The following is a 20,232-nucleotide window of genomic DNA, read 5'->3' on the forward strand; positions in this document are numbered from 1 at the left end:
GTGTCTGAATTTTAATCATGTGACCATGAGGAGCTGCAATGGTTGTAAAGTGAAAAACAGTCACTTTTTTCACTGCTATTGGAAAATTGAATAGTCTAAACAAATGGTTGTAATTCAAAGACCTATAAAATCTTTTCTTGCTCTTTTTACCTTTCACCTGTTTGACATTTTTGTCCATTCTGCATGATTTAGGTAGCAGATCAAGAAGCCCTTCTGTTAGGACTCTATCTAAGGGTTGAGTTGGCAATATATAAACCAACAATGTTAACCTTTAACTAAACTATGTCTGATTGGCTGATGATGTTGCAGACTGCTATAAGAGGGAGCTAGAGGTTATGGTTTGTTCTGTCTGTTATTCTCTCTGTTACTCAGTTTTCTCTGCATTCTCTCTGAAATCTATGTGTTGTAGTTATGTGTTGTAGCTAAAATTGTGATTAAGCTTGATATCTTTACTGTTTATGACAAAGTCAACAGGTAAGACTTTGTAATTACTAGATATTCTTTGGAATGTTATTATGACTACAGTGATACCTCATCTTACGAATGCCTCTTCATACGAACTTTTCGAGATATGAACTGGGCATTCAAGATTTTTTTGCCTCTTCTCGTGAACCATTTTTGTCTTACGAACCTTTGCTTCTCTCTCAGCTGCTGGTGCTGCAAGCAGCAGCAAAAACAAGTGCTTTTAAGTTTGCAGGCTCTGATGTTTGCAAGGGAACTGGAGCCAGGCTTTGCCGTATGGGGTCTCCACCCCTTATCCCTTCTGCTATCAGCACGGCAAAGCGCAAAGGTGTTGGAGGCGAGAGAGAACGGTGCGTCCGAGGAGCTCTCTGCAGCTGCCCCATCTCGCTGCCTCTCTTGCCCATTACTTCCTCCACTTGGAGGCAAGCCAAGGAAGCGGTGGGTGAGAGGGGATTTCCCCCATCTCACTGCCAAAATGTTTCCATCCATCGCCCCCTCCTGCCAGAAACCCACGAGGGGCCAAAGCTGGTGTGGGGAAAGGCAGAACTTTCAGCTCCTGGATGGACCAGAGAGCCCGGAGATGCCACTTTCCCGCCCACCCGCCTTGCCGGTTCCACCCCCCACCCTCCGCCAACAGCGCCTGTCCCACTCGCTCCAAGAGCTGCACCGATGCCACCTGGGAGTCACTGCTGTCAGGACGAGTTCCCCTCGCTGCCCATGTCCCCACTCCATTAGCCTCCGTTAGATCTGTCATTCAAGGCCTTGCCTACCTGCCTGTGTCCCCACTCCATTAGCCTCTGCTAGATCTGCCACTCAAGGCTTCGGTTAATGGTCACTTTGGAGGATCCCTGCCCAGCACACGCACACTCTCCTGGCGCAACTTGCCCAGCAGATTTCCCCCGCCTCTCACCGATCCCTCCAATGCCCCAACCTGAACTTTGGAGGGAGGGGTTGGCTCCACCAAGGGGAGCCACCCAAAGCTGAAATATGATTTGAAAAACTCTGGTGCGCAAAAAGCGTGGGGACAGCGTGACTTGGTAAGGTGGGGAGGAGGAGGAAGACTTCTGAAGATGAGCTCTGCAGCTGGGCCAGGACTTGAGAAGGGCGCAGACGCGCTGGGGAGGAGTGGAAGGAAGGCAAGATCTGCACACAACTCCCTTTGGGAACGCACAAATCGAGGGTTCTCAGCCAAGGCCTACCGAAAGAGACCGAGCTTTATGCACTCTCTCTTGGAATTATAGGAGTGGGCGCCCGTAGTCAAAAAGAGGCGGAATAACCTTTCTCCAAGGGCAAGACCTCCGTTATGCCGACCCCGAATATTCCTCAGGAAAAAAAGAAAGTGCAAGCTTTCTAAGAGGCCACAGAGACTTATAGGGTGCTGCTTCTTTTATGAAAGAATCTCAAAGTGCGGGGGGGGGGGGGGACCGGCAATGAAAAGAATCCAGAGCCACGGAATAAAAGTGAAACCAGGATGCTAAGCCAGCTTGGAACAATAGAGCGCCTTCCACCGTCTCACCCTCCCTCTTTCTCCACACCTGAAGCAGCCAGAAAGGCAGGTGGGGAGACCCCCCCATCCCCTCCCCACGTGAGTCTGCAGCAGAGGGAGAATGGAGGGTGGGTGGCAGATGAGGAGATCCCCTGTTAAGGACTCAGGTCCCAAGAGATTCTTTTCATTGCTTCTTTTATAAAAGACTCAAAGCGGGAGGGGGGAGGGGCAGCTCCATCGTCACCTATTCAGGTTGCAGCCCGGGGGTGCGCAGACATTGGTGCAAAGCAGTGGGGCGAGAGAGGTAGAGCCCCACATGCACACATACCTTGCACACCTGGGGTGGGGGAAAGTTAAAGCCAGCTGTTTTGCGTGCCTCAAAGGGACTCTCCAGGAGGAAGCAGGTGCCAGGCTCGGAGTGAGAGCCAGGGAGCCTTGTCTGAGGCCGAAGTCCCGGGATCCCCCTTTGCCTGCCACCACTTCCAAAAACACTTTCAATGAGGGTGGAAGCCCCATCGGCCAGGCAGTTTCCTGCATGTGTTAATCACCCACGAGGCTTCCTCCGGTTAGCCTCCGCTGTCTTTCCCCCTGCCTCCTCCACCTGCCCCCAAACAGGGATCAGAATGCCAGCGGTAATAAGGCAAAAGGGGTGAGTTTTGGGATGGGTTTGCACGCATTATTCACTATTACATTGATTTCTATGGAAAACATTGTTTCATCTTATGAACTTTTCTTCTTACGAACCTCATCATGGAACGAATTAAGTTCGTAAGACAAGGTATCACTGTATTATGTATATGACTTGGACTGTTTATCGGACTGTGCTATTTCTTAAAGTAAACTTTAACTTATGTTAGTGTATCTATGTGTGATTGAATTCCTACCTACTCTAGTACAACATTTCTGTGTGCACATCCTTGGCAAACAAGGCATACATTAATCCCTTCCTTGCAACAACAACAAAAAAAAGGAGGGTCAGGAGGCAGTCTTTCCTGTTGCAGTATCATTGCTTTGGAATAAGTTTCCTGTTTTGGTTTAGCTTTTTCTTCAGAAAGCAGTCAATACATTTTTTTCAGTAGTTGATGTAATAAAATTGGAACAAACCCATTCAGGAATGGAAATATTTAGTTCAGACACACACTTTTATTTTGTTAGTTTTAATATTTATTGGTACATGTAGCTCTGATTCGAAGGAAGCAGCATGTAAACAACTATCAATAATGAATAATGCTAATAGAAAAGTTTATTTTTTAATTTTAGTTAGATATTTGGTATTTATTTATTTATTGGACTTTTATGCTGCCCCTCTCCGAGGACTCAGGATCCCAGGATGCTGAGGATAATGCACTCAGGATCCCAGGAATTCTCAGATCATCTCTAGTTGTTCTATGTTTATATTTGGTATGAATAAATTATCCTTTCTCCTTGCGTTTGGAATGTTGCTCAAATAGTACTTGATAGAAGGCCTGGGCAATTCCAGACTACCTTCTTACGTTGCAGTGTTAAAAATAACCATCAAAGGATAAAATACAAATTAAAATATAAATTTGACGTTCTTCATGCAGTATACTGTAGTAATCAATATGTTTAGTACAAAAAGTCAGTAGTAGTTCTATTCAATTTAGTTTAATAAAGTTGAAACAAACAATTGCTTGGAGGAGTTTTCCATTAAGAGGAAAGTCAAGATTCTTTTGAATCAAGCTCAACTCCTGTACACATTTGGGTGGTTTTCTTGGCTATAACATAGGGTGTTATTGCCATCTTCTGGATTTTTTGTTCCTAACCTCCAAGTCTGTCCCTCAGTCCTGGGACTGTTTTATCATCTTCTATTCAAATAGTAGAGATGTCTGATCCACAATTTAGTGTTTATTTGAGATCAGATAGGTTTCTTAATTCACAAATTACAGTTCCTAAATCCGCAGATAGTTTTACAGTCTTTAAAATTTACACTAATTTTAAGAAACTAAGAAACTAGAAGCAAAAAAAGAGAGAGAGATTGCCTTGCACAACTATAGGTCAGTTCAGATGACCTATATCTTACTAAAATTCTTGTTTGTATAACTTTTTACAGGGCAAAACAAAATATCATAGGGCAACAGTTGTTGAATCAAGGTAACTTAAATGGGCTTACGAAATGTATTCAAAATTTGGGACCCATGACTCTGGATAGAATGAAATTTGTGGTGTCCTTCATTGATGGACTGCTGCAGCAGTCAATTTCAACATTTGGTGACAATTTTCCAGCCATTCTTGTAATCCTTCGTGCTCTGCAGCAATAACCACCACTTTCCTGCTGGGAAGGGGAAGGGGAAGGAGAAGAGGAAGGAGAACAGAGAGAAATGGAAGAATGAACCCCTATACACAATTTCTGTTTCATGCATACTCTCCCCAACTTGTGCCTTCCCAGAACCATGTAGCACATTTTGCACACTCATACGCACCGTTTTCAACACTTGTAGTCTCCCAGGTGCTTTCCCTGACTTATGTGGCGCCTCTTACATGCCTCCATACACCTTTATGGACTTATGCTGCCTCCGACACACTGTTCCTCACCTGTCTAGGACCTCACACACACTCCAATATACCCACAGGCACCCTTTCCAACCAAACCTTCTCCACATGCCCTCCACAGCCTGCATGGAATCCCTTTATTTTTGCAATCACCATGCCCCCTTGCACCTTGTCCATCCCATGCAGTACCTCTTGTGTACGCCCATGCACTCTTCCCACCCACAGTATATACAGTGGTACCTCAAGATACGAACCCCTCGTCTTACGAACAACTCGTGATACGAACCCGGGGTTCAGAAAAATTTTGCCTCTTCTTACGAACTTTTTTCGAGTTACGAACCGGCGTTCGGGAGGCTGCTGGGAAGCCCCCCGGCTGTTTTAAAAGGTGATAGCTGGGCGGCGGGGCTTCCCAGCAGCCTCCCGAATGCCGGTTCGTAACTCGAAAAAAGTTTGTAAGAAGAGCCAAATTTTTCTGAACCCCGGGTTCGGTTCGGGAGGTTGCTGGGAAGACCCCCAGCCCGGCTGTGGCCTTTTAAAACAGCCGCGCGGCTTCCCAGCTGTCTCCGAACGCGGAAGTTTGGGTTTGGCGTTCGGCTTCGGGAAGCTGCTGGGAAGCCACGCGGCTGTTTTAAAAGGTCACAGCCGGGCTGGGGGGCTTCCCAGCACCCCCCGAACCCCGAACTTTTGCCGAACTTCCGGGTTCAGGGTTCGGGGTGGTGCTGGGAAGCCGCACGGCTGTTTTAAAAGGTGACAGCCGGGCTGGGGGGCTTCCCAGCAACCTCCTGAACCCCGAACCCGGAAGTTCGGCAAAAGTTCGGCGTTCAGAGGCTGCTGGGAAGCCCCACCGCCCGCCTGTCACCTTTTAAAACAGCCTGGGGGCTTCTCGGCGGCCTCCCGAACGCCGAACCCGGAAGTTCGGGTTTGGCGTTCGGCGTTCGGGAGGTCGCTGAGAAGCCCCCAGGCTGTTTTAAAAGGTGACAGCCGGGCGGCAGCGGTTTTTTTGTGGGGTTTTTTTTGGTTGCACCGATTAATTGACTTTACATTGTTTCCTATGGGAAACAATGTTTCGTCTTACGAACCTTTCGTCTTACGAACCTCCCCCTGGAACCAATTAAGTTCGTAAGATGAGGTATGACTGTACTTACATACGGGACCACCTTCTGCTGCACAAATCTCAGCGGCCAATAAGGTCCCACAGAGTTGGCCTTCTTCAGGTCCCGTCGACCAGACAATGTCATCTGGCGGGGCCCAGGGGAAGAGCCTTCTCTGTGTCTAGTGTATGGTATAAATAAGGAAAGAAAATAACCTTATTCAATAAAATGACACTACTATCTCATTAGTGCTATTTGAAAATTTAATTAAAATTTCTATTATTGTTGAGAGGAAGAGGAACACATTGGCTAGAATAAAGGATTATGCCCTAATAAATTATAGCAAATAAGAGTGGATCACATTTTAGTAAATCTTATAAAAAGTGATGGATACATATTATATATAGTGTAAGCAAATAACTTCTAATGCATTTAAAAATTGCAATGCAGGTAGATTTCATTTAGCAACCACAGTTGGGACCTGCAATTCTTTGATATTTCTTCAGCTTCCCTTTGCTTTACAGACATGTGAAGGTTATATATGAGATAATTGGTTGCAAAGTTACTTTTTCATCACTTTTGTAATTGCAGTTAGTGACTGTACAAGTCAGTCACTAAGCAAGGACCACCTATATATGTGTAATTGTGGATGTCAGCATAGTACCATAGAAAAATAGAACTTTGTAAACATCTTTTTCATTTTAGTAATTGACTGCCTACTAATTAGAATTGCACTATGATTCTGTTTATCATATCGTGGCTGTTGCTTTTAAAGAAAACAAAGTATTGGGGGATTTACAGTAGATATGCTAATTATTTACATACATTGTCACAACCCCCCCCCCCCCTTTCTTTCATCTTTTAAAAGTCAACAACTTGGAACCTGGAGGAGATGGCTTATTGTGCAATGGTTTGTCATGTCTAAATTAAAATATTTGAGCATGTTTCTTAAGATAATTCCAATAACTCTTTTGAGAGCATTCCTTTTATGATAATTTATAGTATGGCATCTATACTATAATCTACCATTCAAAGAGATAAATTAGAATACTAGATTAGAAGATTCCAAAGAACATCTTTAGAATTGAATTATATTGTTCAGTATAACTTGATTGCGCAGTTGATTGATTGTATTGTTGTATGTGTATATTTCCTTTATAGGAGTGCAAGAGCCACATCATGAGAAGGTTATTACTGTGTCCGCTAATGGAAGTATTCACAGCCCTAAGTTTCCTTACACTTATCCCCGCAACATAGTACTTGTGTGGCGATTAGTTGCAGTTGAAGAGAATATGTTGATACAACTTACTTTTGATGAAAGGTTTGGGCTTGAGGACCCAGAAGATGATATATGCAAGTAAGTATCAATTTCTGAATGTTTGTAAATGTAATTTTAAAAAGACAATATCTCATATACTGTGTAGCTTTCATAAACTTTTAACAACTGAAGGCTCAAAGTTTTTGGGTTCAAAGAAGCTGCTGCTGTGCAATTCATCTGTAAATCTGAAGATGGCTGTGCAGTCTTAGTCTGGAAGTGTATTGTCTAGAACAATGGGGACACTGTTATTTCAACGGATGCCGGAATAAGTACACAGGCCACAGAGCTGGGATTTATGGATCACTTTATTAATTTAAATCTGGACCTGTAGAGGTGAATCAAATGGGGTGGAACTCACATTCAAACATTCCTGGGCAACTATGGATGAAGCTCCTTGCTGAGCAAACAAATGATGCCCTTTAGCTTGACCTTGGCCTTGAAGTTGGCCTTGACTTTGGCCTTCCTTGCTCTTAGCCATGCCCAAGGCGTGTGGGAAGACTGCACCTGGCTTGTCGCCTGTAGGCTTGCAGCAGGTGAGCCCCAAGGGCTCCCCCTCCCCAATCACCCAGGTCTGTGTAGACCTTGGGCTCTTGGTGAGGGGCAGCCCATCACCTTCCAAAAGGTACTCTAAAGGAGATCAGGCAGTTGTTAGCCCCTTTTTTCTGCCCCATACCACCTTTCCCAGTGACCAAAGGGATTTAATCCTATTGACCTAGTCCTAGCAAATGATCCTGCTAAGCACCCCCTAACCACTCTGTTCCCCATCCAACCCCCAGTGTGGAGTAGGCGAAAAAATGGCTGAAACTAAAATGCTTTGCAGCCGTAAAAAAAATCCTACTCAGCACCTGTAGGTGACCAGTAGTCACACTGAGATAAGTGGAAGACAGGCAGGTGCCTGCATTGTGCCGACAAGACACAAGAAAAGAGGGTGGCAAGCGGCAAGCCTGCCTATTTATACCATGGCTCGCTGCCCCACCCTCCGGCTCCCATCATGCCCAGTGCTAAGTGCTGGGCATGATGGGTGATTGTGCTCACTAGCGCGATCACCCCTGCCATCCTGGACCTCGCCGGCGGTTGCCGTGTTATTCAGATCTGCCGAAATCACCAGCTAGCCTCGAGTGGCCAGCCTTCCATTTGTGACGGACACGGGAATAAGTACATGGACCACAGAGCCGGGATTCATGTGTCACTTTATTAATTTAAATCTGGACCTGTAGAGGTGAATCAAATGGGGCGGAAATCATGTTCAAACATTCCTGGGCAAATATGGACGAAGTTCCTTGCTGATCAAAGGAATGATGTCCTGGACCTTGGCCTTGAAGTTGGCCTTGGCCTCCCTTGCTCTTAACCACACTCAAGGCTGCACCTGGCTTTTTGTCTGTTGGCTTGCGGCAGGTGAACCCCAAGGGCACCCCCTCCCCAATCACCCAGGCCCATGTAGGCCTTGTGCTCCTGGTGAGGGGCAGCCCATCACCTTCCGAAAGGTGCCCTAAAGGAGATCACGCTGTTAGCCCCTTTCTTCCACCCCATACCACCAAAAGAAAAGGGGGCAGTGAGTGGCGAGCCTGCCTCATAAAAGATTGATGGCAGAAGAAGACCTCATGATCCATCTAGTCTGCCCTTATACTATTTCCTGTATTTTATCTTAGGATGGATATACGTTTATCCCAGGCATGTTTAAATTCAGTTACAGTGGATTTACCAACCACGTCTGATGGAAGTTTGTTCCAAGGATCTACTACTCTTTCAGTAAAATAATATTTTCTCATGTTGCTTTTGATCGTCCCCACAACTAACTTCAGATTGTGCCCCCTTATTCTTGTGTTCACTTTCCTATTAAAAACACTTCCCTCTTGAACCTTATTTAACCCTTTAACATATTTAAATATTTCTATCATGTCCCCCCTTTCCCTTCTGTCCTCCAGATTATAGAGATTAAGTTCATTAAGTCTTTCCTGATAAGTTTTATGCTTAAGACCTTCCACCATTCTTGTAGCCCGTCCTTGGACCCATTCAATTTTGTCAATATCTTTTTGTAGGGAAGGTCTCCAGAACTGGACACAGTACTGTATTCCAAATGTGGTCTCACCAGCGCTCTATACAGTGGGATCACAATCTTCCTGTTTGTTATACCTCTAGCTATGCAGCCAAGCATCCTACTTGCTTTTCCTACTGCCCAACCACAGTGCTCACCCATTTTGAGACTGTCAGAAATCACTACCCCTAAATCCTCTTCTGAAGTTTCTGCTAACACAGAAATTGCCAATACAATATTCTGATTGAGGATTCCTGTTCCCCAAGCGCATTATTTTACATTTGGAAACATTAAACTGCATTTTCCATTGCTTTGACCATTTATCTAGTAAAGGTAAATCATTTACCATATTACAGATGCCTCCAGGTATATCAACCCTATTGTACACTTTAGAGCAGAGGTCCCCAACCGCCGGTCCGCGGACCGGGACCGGGCCGTTGGGGTTTTCCAGCCGGTCCGCGGCGTCGGAGACCCAAAGCCCATGTGGAGGAAGACGGAGCCAAGCGGGGCCACCCGGAGACCTTTTCCCGTCTTCTTCTCCTCGCTCGCTCCCCTCATAGCCAGCAGCCCCGCTCGCGGGGGGATGCCCGTTCGTAGCTACCAGCCCGCCAAGCGTCGAGGGGGCTTCCGAGGCTGAAGGGAAGAGCCGGAATGCCCTTCCCGGGTTTAGATTGCTTGCTGTTGGGGGAAACGGAGGAGGCGGCGGCGGCGGTGGGGCGCGATCGCCTACTTTCTGGAGCGAGGAGAAAAGAACCGCCGCCTCCTCCGTTTTCCCCAACAGCAAGCAATCTAAACCCGGGAAGGGCATTCCGGCTCTTCCCTTCAGCCTCGGAAGCCCCCTCGACGCTGGAGGGATGGTTATGAGGGGAGCGAGCGAGGAGAAGAAGACGTCCCACTCATCGCTCCTGAGGGAACGGGCGAGGGCGTCGGAGACCCAAAGCCCATCCTGCGTGGAGGAAGACGGAGCCAAGCGGGGCCACCCGGAGACCTTTTCCCGTCTTCTTCTCCTCGCTCGCTCCCCTCATAGCCAGCAGCCCCGCTCGCGGGGGGATGCCCGTTCGTAGCTACCAGCCCGCCAAGCGTCGAGGGGGCTTCCGAGGCTGAAGGGAAGAGCCGGAATGCCCTTCCCGGGTTTAGATTGCTTGCTGTTGGGGAAAACGGAGGAGGCGGCGGCGGCGGTGGGGCGCGATCGCCTACTTTCTGGAGCGAGGAGAAAAGAACCGCCGCCTCCTCCGTTTTCCCCAACAGCAAGCAATCTAAACCCGGGAAGGGCATTCCGGCTCTTCCCTTCAGCCTCGGAAGCCCCCTCGACGCTTGGCGGGCTGGTAGCTACGAACGGGCATCCCCCCGCGAGCGGGGCTGCTGGCTGTGAGGGGAGCGAGCGAGGAGAAGAAGACGGGAAAAGGTCTCCGGGTGGCCCCGCTTGGCTCCGTCTCCCTCCACACAGGATGGGCTTTGGGTCTCCGACGCCCTCGCCCGTTCCCTCAGGAGCGATGAGTGGGACGTCTTCTTCTCCTCGCTCGCTCCCCTCATAACCATCCCTCCAGCGTCGAGGGGGCTTCTGAGGCTGAAGGGAAGCGCCGGAATGCCCTTCCCGCGTTTAGATTGCTTGCCGTTGGGGGAAACGGAGGAGGCGGCGGTGGTGGGGCGCGATCGCCAAGTTTCTGGAGCAGATAGGCTTTGAGTTTTTGGCTGGGGGGGGAGAAGTAGGACCTTCCTAAGTTCCCCCCCCAGTCAAAATCACAAAGCCAGGCAGCCCCCAGCCGCCAAAGGAGCCTCCTCATTCTCCCTGCCCTGTGGAGAAGTGTGGAGGGCTGCGTCACTAAGCTCCACCCCTCCATAACCCCACCCCCATATGACCAAAGCCCCCCCCACCGGGCCGTAGAAAACTCGTCTAACTTAAAGCCGGTCCCTGGTGCTAAAAAGGTTGGGGACCTCTGCTTTAGAGTCATCGGCAAATGGGCAAACCTTCCCCTTTGTCACTCACAAACATATTAAAAAGAATAGGACCCAGAACAGACCCTTGTGGCACACCACTTGTAACCAGTCTCTGTTCAGAATACTTGCCATTAACAACAACTCTCTGATGTCTATGCTTCAGCCAGCTGCAAATCCACTGAACTATCCAGGGATTAAGTCCAATCTTCACTAACGTATCTATCAGCTTTTTATGTGGAACCGTACGTATCAAAAGCTTTGCTGAAGTCCAGATAGGCAATATCCACCGCACCACCTTCATCCAACACCTTTGTGACATAGTCAAAGAAATCAATGAGATTAGTCTGAAATGATTTGCCTTCAGTAAAGCCATGCTGATTTGGGTCCAATAAGTTACTGTTTTTTAGGTGCTGATTTATCCTCTTTTTGAGTAGAGTCTCCATCATTTTAACTACAACTGATGTCAAGTTAACTGGCCTGAAGTTACCAGCTTCTCTGCTGCCCTTCTTGTGGATAGGCACAACACTGGCCATTCTCCAATCTTCAGGAACATATCTTGTTAACAGGGATTGGTTAAACAAATCAGTCAGGGGGTAGCAATGACAAATCTGAGTTCTTTAAGAACTCTGGGGTGGATGTCATCTGGACCCATTGCGTTATTTATCTTTAATAGTTCAAGTTCTTCTAAGACATCAGCTTCTGGAGCTGAATCCGTACAGCTGGAAGCAATGTTATATCCATCTATAGCATTATATTGTAAGGTGTCTTTTGAGAAAACTGAACAGAAGTAGCTATTGAAATGGTCAGCGACCTCCTTATTCCCATCAATGTATGTATTATTCCCAGTACTAAGCTTCATGATGCTGCAGTTTTTCTTCTTCCTATCACTAATATATCTGAAGAAGATTTTATCCCCCTTCTTTATAGATTTGGCAATTTCTTCCTCTTTTGAGGCTTTAGCAGCATATATTATCTGTTTCACCTCCTTCTGTCTCATTTTATACACCTCTCTATCAGCTATACTTCCAGACTCTTTATACCTCCTATAGGTAGCCTTTTTTTCATTGACTATAGCCCTTACACCATTGCTAAACCATAGCGGTTTCTTCTTCCTTTTACCTTTTTATGCTGTGGCTCGCCACCCTGCCCTTCAGCTCCCACCATCGTTAGCACAATCACCCCCGCCATCCTGGACCTTGCCGGCGGTGGCCGTGATATCCAGCCCCACCGCAACCGCTGGCCAGCTTTGAACGGCCGGCCTTCCATTTCTATGGTGGTGTTCATGATTTTCTATCACTTTTCGGTGGTGCCTATCTTGAAAGCCAGCAGAGGCTTCATAACACAGAGCTCAACAACAGATTACAGTATTTCAGCATTTGCAGGTTCCAGTTACCTTGGTTGGATGTCACAGTGGTTTAGAGTTTCCTTCACAGTGTCTTTGTAGGACCTGCATGGAACACCTTGAGTTCTCTTCCCAATCTCCAGCACACAACAGAGCAATTAGCAAGGAATACAGTAATCCATTCTACTTATATGTCATATCCACTACCTCTAGGTTCTAATCATCAGGGACTCAATACTGGTGTAATTTAACTGATTCAGGATCTCTAGATTGGAAACATGGTGTTGCAAACAAATGCCAAGGATAAAGCATAGAATGCACATGTGAAATTTATCCAGATGTTTGATGTATCATTGGTACAGAACCCAGGACTCACGTTCATACAGGAGAGATTTTTTTATGATAAAGCATAAAAGATGTCTGTTGATATTTATAGAAACCGGTTTAGTCCTTTCTTCGACCTTGAAGCAATTCGGCTTCCAGCCAGCCTTCCTGGGCTCATCTCCGAGCCGAGAAATGGCAATAAGGCTTCCAGTTAATTGTGTAATTGCCTTGTCTTATCATTTCAGTCGGCCGTATTTCTTCTGCTAAATCTGCCTGGCTGGGAGGTTTTTTATTACTTGGCTGTGTTTATTTTGTACCTCCTGCGGAGTGGGGTGCTTTACAAGGGTGCTTGTTCTGTCCCCCGGACTTAACCTAACTCTTTATTGAGTTTTCTTGATGCGAAGGCCCTCAGCATCCAGTAACACTGGCACCAACGGCCTGCCCATGCACAGGCCGTCTGGCGCCATAAAGTCTGCTGCGTTGCCCAGAGTAGGCTGTGAGAGTCTCAGGCTTTTACTCCCGTGCTAGGCCTCTCAACCAGTGTGCCTTGGTTGCTTAATCATTGAGGCCTTGCCCTCCTGGTTTCACTGGCACAAAGTCTGGATTGATCCAGGCTTGTCTTTGAGGGCAGATGGTCCTGGGCCTAGGAGCTTGGGCCCCTTTCCACTTGGGATTTAAATTGTTCAGCCTATTGCTTTTCCCAAATTTTTGGCTCCAGACCTTGTCCCTGTAAATTGTTCAGGCCACGGCTTCTGCTATTCCCAAGAGAGGAAATTCTTCCCGAAATAATCAGGACCCTAGGCATACTGGTGATGAGATTCAAACCATCTCCCAGGCCTCGTCCTTCTCTTTCACAGCTCCTCCAGTGGCTAGGCCCACCAGAGCTGAAAAGAGAAGAGATAAAGCACTCCAAAAAATTCATGAACAATCAGCTAAACGCTTAAGAGTGCAGGCCCAAGTGCATGTTAGCTCACCTGAACCCCGAGACTCATTTGAGCTGCCTCCCTCAGGTGTACCTGTCTTGTTTCTGGATGAGCCAAACCTAAACAGACCCCAGCCTAATTTATGGGGCTTAGGTCCAGAGATACTAGATCATTTGAATCAGGGCCCTCCAGAACCTGAATCTTCCAGGGCCAACAGGGTTCCCTCTGATTTTCCTGCTTCTATTACTAACCTTCCTCTTGAATTGTAATCTATGTTTTCTACCTTATCTCAAGCCATTGATGCCAAATTCAACCCATCAATACGCAGCCCCATCCTCATAGTCAAACCCGTCTTAGACCCCTGACCATTGTTCCCTCTAAGGCGTGCAGTGCGCTATAGTGCGCTGATTTTTAACACTCAGCATGGGAATTTTAAATTTCCACGCAGAGGACCTTTGACCGAGGCGGCCCCAGCTCCAATACCCACCTGCGCGGCGTCGGAGGAGGCATTGGCCTCCTCTCCCACCGCCGTGCTGGGGGCTGCCCCCTGGAGCCGGGGGCTGCCCCCTGGAGCCGGGGGCGATGGGCCTGGGCTTGGCCTACTTGGCCCTTAATTCCGCCTATTCCCCCGCCGCTGTGCTGGCCAGCAAAGCCCTGCTTTCCCTGGCAGTCTGACCGGCGCCTCCCACAGCCGTTTGCCTGGCTTGGATGAGGCAGCTTCGCTCCGAGCCCCTCAGCCAGGTAGAGGCTGCACCTGAGCGGTGCCTCCCATAGCTGCTTGCCCAGCTCGGAGGAGGCGGCTTCACTCCGAGCATCCTCAGACATGCCCACCCCTGCCTCAGCCGAGCCGGGCGAGCATTCTCCTTATCTGCACGGCCCAAGCTCTGGGGGGAGGGTCTTGGAGGGCCTGCTGCAGCAGAGGAGAACAGCCTCCAAGGCTGTTCTGCCGGCGGCACCTCCTCCTGCCCGCCCCTCCCCACCCCTGCCTTAGAGTTACGGCAGCGTGGTCCTCGGAGCGCCACCACCAGCAGCCATGAAGCCTGCCTCGAATAAGCCTGCCTGGTTATTTCCGCGTTCATCCCACTGCTCGCCCTCCGCCCAGACCTCGCCACTAGCTCACCACGTTTTTCCCACTGCTCGCCCGCCGCCCAGGTCCCGCCGCTGGCTTGCCACCTTCCTCCCGCTGCTCGCCCGCCCCATTCCTCCTCCTGCTCGCCCTCCACCCATGTTCCGCCACCAGCTCGCCACATTCCTCCCACTGCTCGCCCGCCAACCAGGCTCCGCCGCCGGCTGGCCACATTCCTCCCACTACTTGCCTGCCGCCAGTCTGCCACGTTCCTCCTGCTGCTTGCCCTCTGCCCAGGTCCCTCCGCTGGCTCACCACGTTCCTCCCGCTGCACGCCCAGAGGCGGCAGGCCTGGTGGGGCGACAGGGCGGTAGGACATCCTCGGTGAACTTCTCAATGAACAGAGCAGGCAGTGGTAGGTCCAGCAAATTTTTCTCACTTCAACAAACGGTTCTATTGAACTGTTTGAATCTCACCTCACAGATTGGCGGTTGGATCAGCCTATCAGAATACCACCAATCAACTTCATGTTGCTGCCACTGCACCAACTCTGCCCCCCTTCTTCCCCCAGATATTGTTAATGCAACACTTCATGTACTGTATTAGATGCACCCAAATTTTCACTTTCTATTAGGAAGGAAAAACATAGTTACAGCTTTGGATGGCTTATCATTATTTTTTTCCTTCAGTGGGATAGAATAACCACTATTGTGCATGGATTAGAAACCTTGTGTATAGATTATTGTACAGGTAATCCTCAATTCATAACAATTTGTTCAGTGACCATGCAAAATTATGGTGATGCTGAATGAAGTGCCTTATGACCAGTCCCCGATGTTATAGCTGTTACAGCATCCCCATGGTCATATGAATCAAAATTTGGGTAGTTGGCAGTCCACCAGTATTTATGACTTCAGGTGCATGTTAACCCTCCCAGTCACCTATTGCTGTATGCACAAGTCTTCCTTGTCTTGATTGCTCATAGACATTTCCTCACAATATCAAGGGAAGATGGCTTTATATTGCTGGCAGCTGCCTCGTGAAGGGCCATGCACAAACAAAGGCAGAGAACGAAGCAACAGGAGATGTAGAGTGGCAAGAATGATGGGGTGTGGGTAGGACTGGGCTTGGGTGGCTGTGCCTTAATATAATGAAGGGGTTCACACTGCACTGTGACTCGGGAGCTCTTGCTGTCCCTGCACACCAAAAAACCTCTTTGCATTGTATTGCTAGGATGAACTGAGATTCCAGAGATGTCCACAGCTTTATGCTGTCCTGCAACTTAGGGGCTTTTTTCATCTCCAGATCCGTGATATGCAAATAAGCTTCTGAACCCCAGTGTGGAAAAAAGAGCTAGAGCTGCATGGTTTAAGGACTGCATGGTGCAGGGCAACCAAAAGGGCAGAGATGGTGGGAAAGAATGGAGGAGAATACAGTACATTACCTTATTGAGGCCTAGGACTGGGAGGTACCAAGCCTGGAATGTTTGGGATTAATGTGGATACTTTCTTAACAATCTGCAATTCTCAGTGGTAACAAGAGGAGTAACAGGATTACTGTTGCTCAATAATATGGTCAAGTAACGTTGCACTTTATGACCACATCATTTAGCAATGGATTTCATTGCCAATTGTGGCTGTAAGTCATTACAAGCTATAATGAATTCTATGAGAGATTTCCTTTGTATTTTATCTGGGAAGTCCTGCTGTAATGAGTTATATGTATTGGCAGGATTGCCAATTGGAATATCTGATCATATACTCATCGCACTTGTACTGAAGCAATTGGTACATATAGTTCTAAAAACCTTGCTACCAGGATATCTATTAAAAACTGCTAGAAATCTAGTTTATCGCTAAAAAGATCAAATGAGAACCTAATGTTGATTGTCATTTTGACATCTATATTGACAAGCCTTATAAGAAGCTTTTTATTTTTTTTTTACAGTCTCCCCTAATACTCAAGGATACCAATTTACCTTTAAATGTACTATAAAGGAAAAAAGTGTAGAGAGATTTTTATTTTAAATTATATATTTTCCTTCATTTGGATGAAGATGTTTTATATCAACTCTGCTAACATACTTTTTTAATTAAACAGATTTCAAAAAGTATGAAATGTTTTAGGGGAGCAACATTTTTAATGAAGACTTTTCTGTGTACTGAAGGAACCGGTCCAGCAGTCACGTGGGTTGCTCGCTGTCCTAGCCTTGTCTTTAAAAAGATTGCTTTATCCGTCCCTTCCCCAGAATTCACTCGGTCCTCCTACCGGCAGGACGTGTGGTGGCTCAGCTCCTCTCAATAACACCTTCCCTCTTCATTCTTCTCTCTCTGCAGATAAGTAATTACTCTCAATTGCCTTTTGTTTAGAGGTTTTTAGACTTCCGCGCCAGCTCTACTGGGCTCGGCGCCAAAGGGAGAAGCCGCGAGTTTATTAATCGCCCTGCTTGCGCTGCTGCTGGATTGCATTTACTAGTAAATCTAATAGGCTGGGAGGTTATTACTGTCAACAAGGCTTTTTCTTTTGGAAGTGTGGGACACTTAACAAGCTCTCTTGTTCATCTCCTGGACTTTAGTCTTGTCTCCTTCTTAAAATTGTGGAGTGTTTTTCTTGGTGCGAAGACCCTCAGCACCCAGTAATTTCAGCACTTGCAGCTCGCCCACGCATGAGCCGCTTGACACCATTAAGTCCACCGCGTGGCCCGGAGTAGGTTGTGAGACCCTCAGGCCATCACTCCCTGGCTAGGCCTCTAAACCAGCATGCCTTGGTTTATTTTCTTTTAAATAGTGAGGCCTGGCCCATCTGTATTCATTGACACAAACTTTGGATTTGTCCAGATTGTCTTTGAACTGCAGACGCTCCTGGGCCTAGGAGCTTGGGCCTCCTTCCTCTTGGGAATTTCACCTAATCATAGCTTCTCCCACCTTTTGGCTCAAGCCTTGTACCTGTAATTTGTTCAGACCATGGCTTCCTCTTTTCCCAAGAGAGGCACTTCTTCCAAGGGTCCCATGGATGGTAGGCCTACTGGCGATGAGATTGATACCATCCCCCAGGCCTCTTCCTCCTCTTATTCTGGAGCTCTCACTATGGCTAGGGCCACTAGGGCTGAAAAGAGGCGGGACCAAGCTCTTCAAAAAATTCACGAGAGGTCGGCTAAATGTTTAAGAGTTCAGGCCCAAGTGCACGTTAGCCCTTCTAACCTGCCTCCCTCAGGTGTCCCTGTGCTCTCCCTGGATGAACCAAACCTAAATAGACCTCAGCCTAATCACTTCCCTCCCTTGTTTTTCTTTCTAACCATGGTTATATCTTTTAACCTGTCTTTTCCTAATAAGAGAGTAGAGCATCATTCGAGCCACCACTTTTCGAGCCTAAGTCTACAGATTTGCGAATTTGGGGGAAGGGGCAAATCCAGCAATCTTTTTAAAGACAAAGCTCAGTCCTATGCAGATTGGACTGCGAGCAACCCACGTGACTGCTGTACCTGCTCAGTGTACGGGAAGAGGCGTTCAGGTAAGCAATCAACGCCTATTTTCCTATATTGATCCACTACTTTTACAATGATTGTTTTATTAACATTGAAGTCTGAAGTAAAGTTCATAGTACTTTCCTCCTTTAATAGTTTCACATTCTTCTAAAATTCAGGTTTTCATTAATATATAAGAAAAAATACATTGACAAATGGAATAAATATACGGTATGTAATTGAACATGGATACAACACAAGAGAATTGCCCAAAATGAGTCCTTTAATGTAGTCTCTTGAAAAACATATTGTGAAAAACATAATGCTGGATGATTCCATGTTACAGAATTGTGTAATGGTACTATGAAGGATGAGTGTCAGACAAATGAATGATACTTCTTTCTTCCTGTTCCAGTTCAGGGAGATAATATATAAGAATTAATGACATTATTTTAGACTGAGTCCATATTTTTTTTCCTCTTTGATGCTGCTTCAAAGGCTATTTTGTAATAACCATTTTTGTAAAGTTTTGTAACAAATCGAAGTTGGATGACTGGTCTAGTGAATGACATCCTTGTCCATGGAAAGAGTTTGTAATCTTTGAGGAATGGAAATATCTATTTTATTATTTTTAAACTTAAAATTATAATGAAACATAGCTTTAGATTAGTTTGATCAGTTTCCTGAAACCAAATATAAAATCAAACATATTGCAATCTTTTAAATAAATACATTTTTTTTCTGCAAGCTTGAATATTTGACCACTGATAATGTTTCTTTTTCCCAAACATGATTTGAAGTCAATAATTAGAACTTTTGCTGTTACTTTTTGGAGTATTTTTATAATCTAAATAAAGTACCTGAACGTTTGGAGATAACATTTATATTTACTGGAAATATTATTGATATCTATAAATGTTATGGGTAAACTTCGTTATTTTGGGATTGTTTTTCTATTATGAATATGAAGATACAAGCAACCTAGTACATTTTTCAACTAATACTCAAGCAGCATGTCCGTTTCATTGTGATTTTGCTATAAATGTTTTTATAGGAGAATTCTATAGAATAGATACAGATACAGATTAACATTGTAATATTAATATTATTGAGTAACATTGCCGGAAACAAAAATCAGGATAAAGGTGAAAACTCAAATCATCAGAATGTATTCTAAAAAATTTCTGTTGCTGAATTTGAGAAATAATGTTTCCATTTGTTCTGTACTTGCCAAACAAATAAAACTCATGAGAAAGTCTTCACTTGATTGATCAATGGAAGTAGATGCAGAGGAAGCTTGATCATAATTGCTAGAGTTAGGGAAGATAGAGAATTAGATTACTGAGGTATATTTCAGAAGTTTAAAAAGGAAATTTTATTTTATCATATTATGAATACTGGGTTCTGAAGTACAATGCAATTCATGACTTTTACTATTCTCTAACATGTGCTTCATCCTTCATCCCATGTGTCTTAGATCTTGTGGATAGTTGGATGCATGACTATCTGATGCTTGGAAGTGATCAGTGCCTGTTTAGAAGGAGGAAGATTTCTGTCAGGTGTTGCTGAATTCTGTCATTTCCTATCAACTGGAAGCCATTTTGGTCTACTGATTAAATCACAAGGCTAGAAACCAGGAGACTATGATTTCTTGTACTGCCTTAGCATGAAAGCGGGCTGGGTGACTTTGGGCCGGTCACTTATTCTCTCTCAGTCCAATTCATCTCACAGGATTGTTGTTATAGGGAAAATAGGAGGAAGAAGGAATATTTGGTTTGTTTGCTACTTTGAGTTACAGTGCTACCTCGTCTTACGAACCCCTCTTCATACGAACTTCATGATACGAACCTGGTGCTTAAGATTTTTTTGCCTCTTCTGAACTATTTTCACCTTACGAACCCAAGCCGCCGTTGCTGGGTTGCCCTGAAGCACTGGGATTTCCCTGGGAATCCCCGCCACCGGACTTCGGTTGCCAGCCAAAGCGCCCATTTTTGCATTGCTGGGATTTCCCTGAGGCTCCCCTTGCTGGGATTCCCTTCATTTTTGCCAGCGCTGCTTTGAATCCCAGCGACAAACTCCCCCCTTCCAAACTGCATGGGGGAAATGAGCACAGTGGGGTGGACAAAAACGGGAGGCAGGGACTCATAGTGCTCAAGAGAGGAGAAAGATGTGGGGGAGATGAGCAGAGTGGGGGGGACAAAAACAGGAGGCAAAGACTCATGGACCTCAAGAGAGGCTCCTGCCACTTCTCGCTGTCCCTCCCCCCATTCTGT

General features: G+C 46.3%; 1 protein-coding gene across 2 annotated transcripts in view; it reads left to right on the plus strand.

The window, feature by feature from the left end:
- The window catches only part of PDGFC (platelet derived growth factor C), a 162,943-nt gene that overhangs the window by 85,176 nt on the left and 57,535 nt on the right, over window positions 1-20,232 (plus strand). The window contains exons 1-2 of one of the 2 annotated variants that reach the window (XM_070757302.1): window positions 389-474; window positions 6,712-6,907. In XM_070757302.1, coding sequence (XP_070613403.1) covers window positions 459-474; window positions 6,712-6,907 — 212 coding nt within the window. In that variant the 5' untranslated portion in view covers window positions 389-458. Of the gene's footprint in view, window positions 1-388; window positions 475-6,711; window positions 6,908-20,232 lie in introns of those variants that run through there. The other variant, XM_070757301.1, reaches the window with a different exon arrangement.

This window comes from Erythrolamprus reginae, chromosome 7, assembly GCF_031021105.1.
Source record: "Erythrolamprus reginae isolate rEryReg1 chromosome 7, rEryReg1.hap1, whole genome shotgun sequence".
NCBI lineage: Eukaryota > Metazoa > Chordata > Lepidosauria > Squamata > Dipsadidae > Erythrolamprus > Erythrolamprus reginae.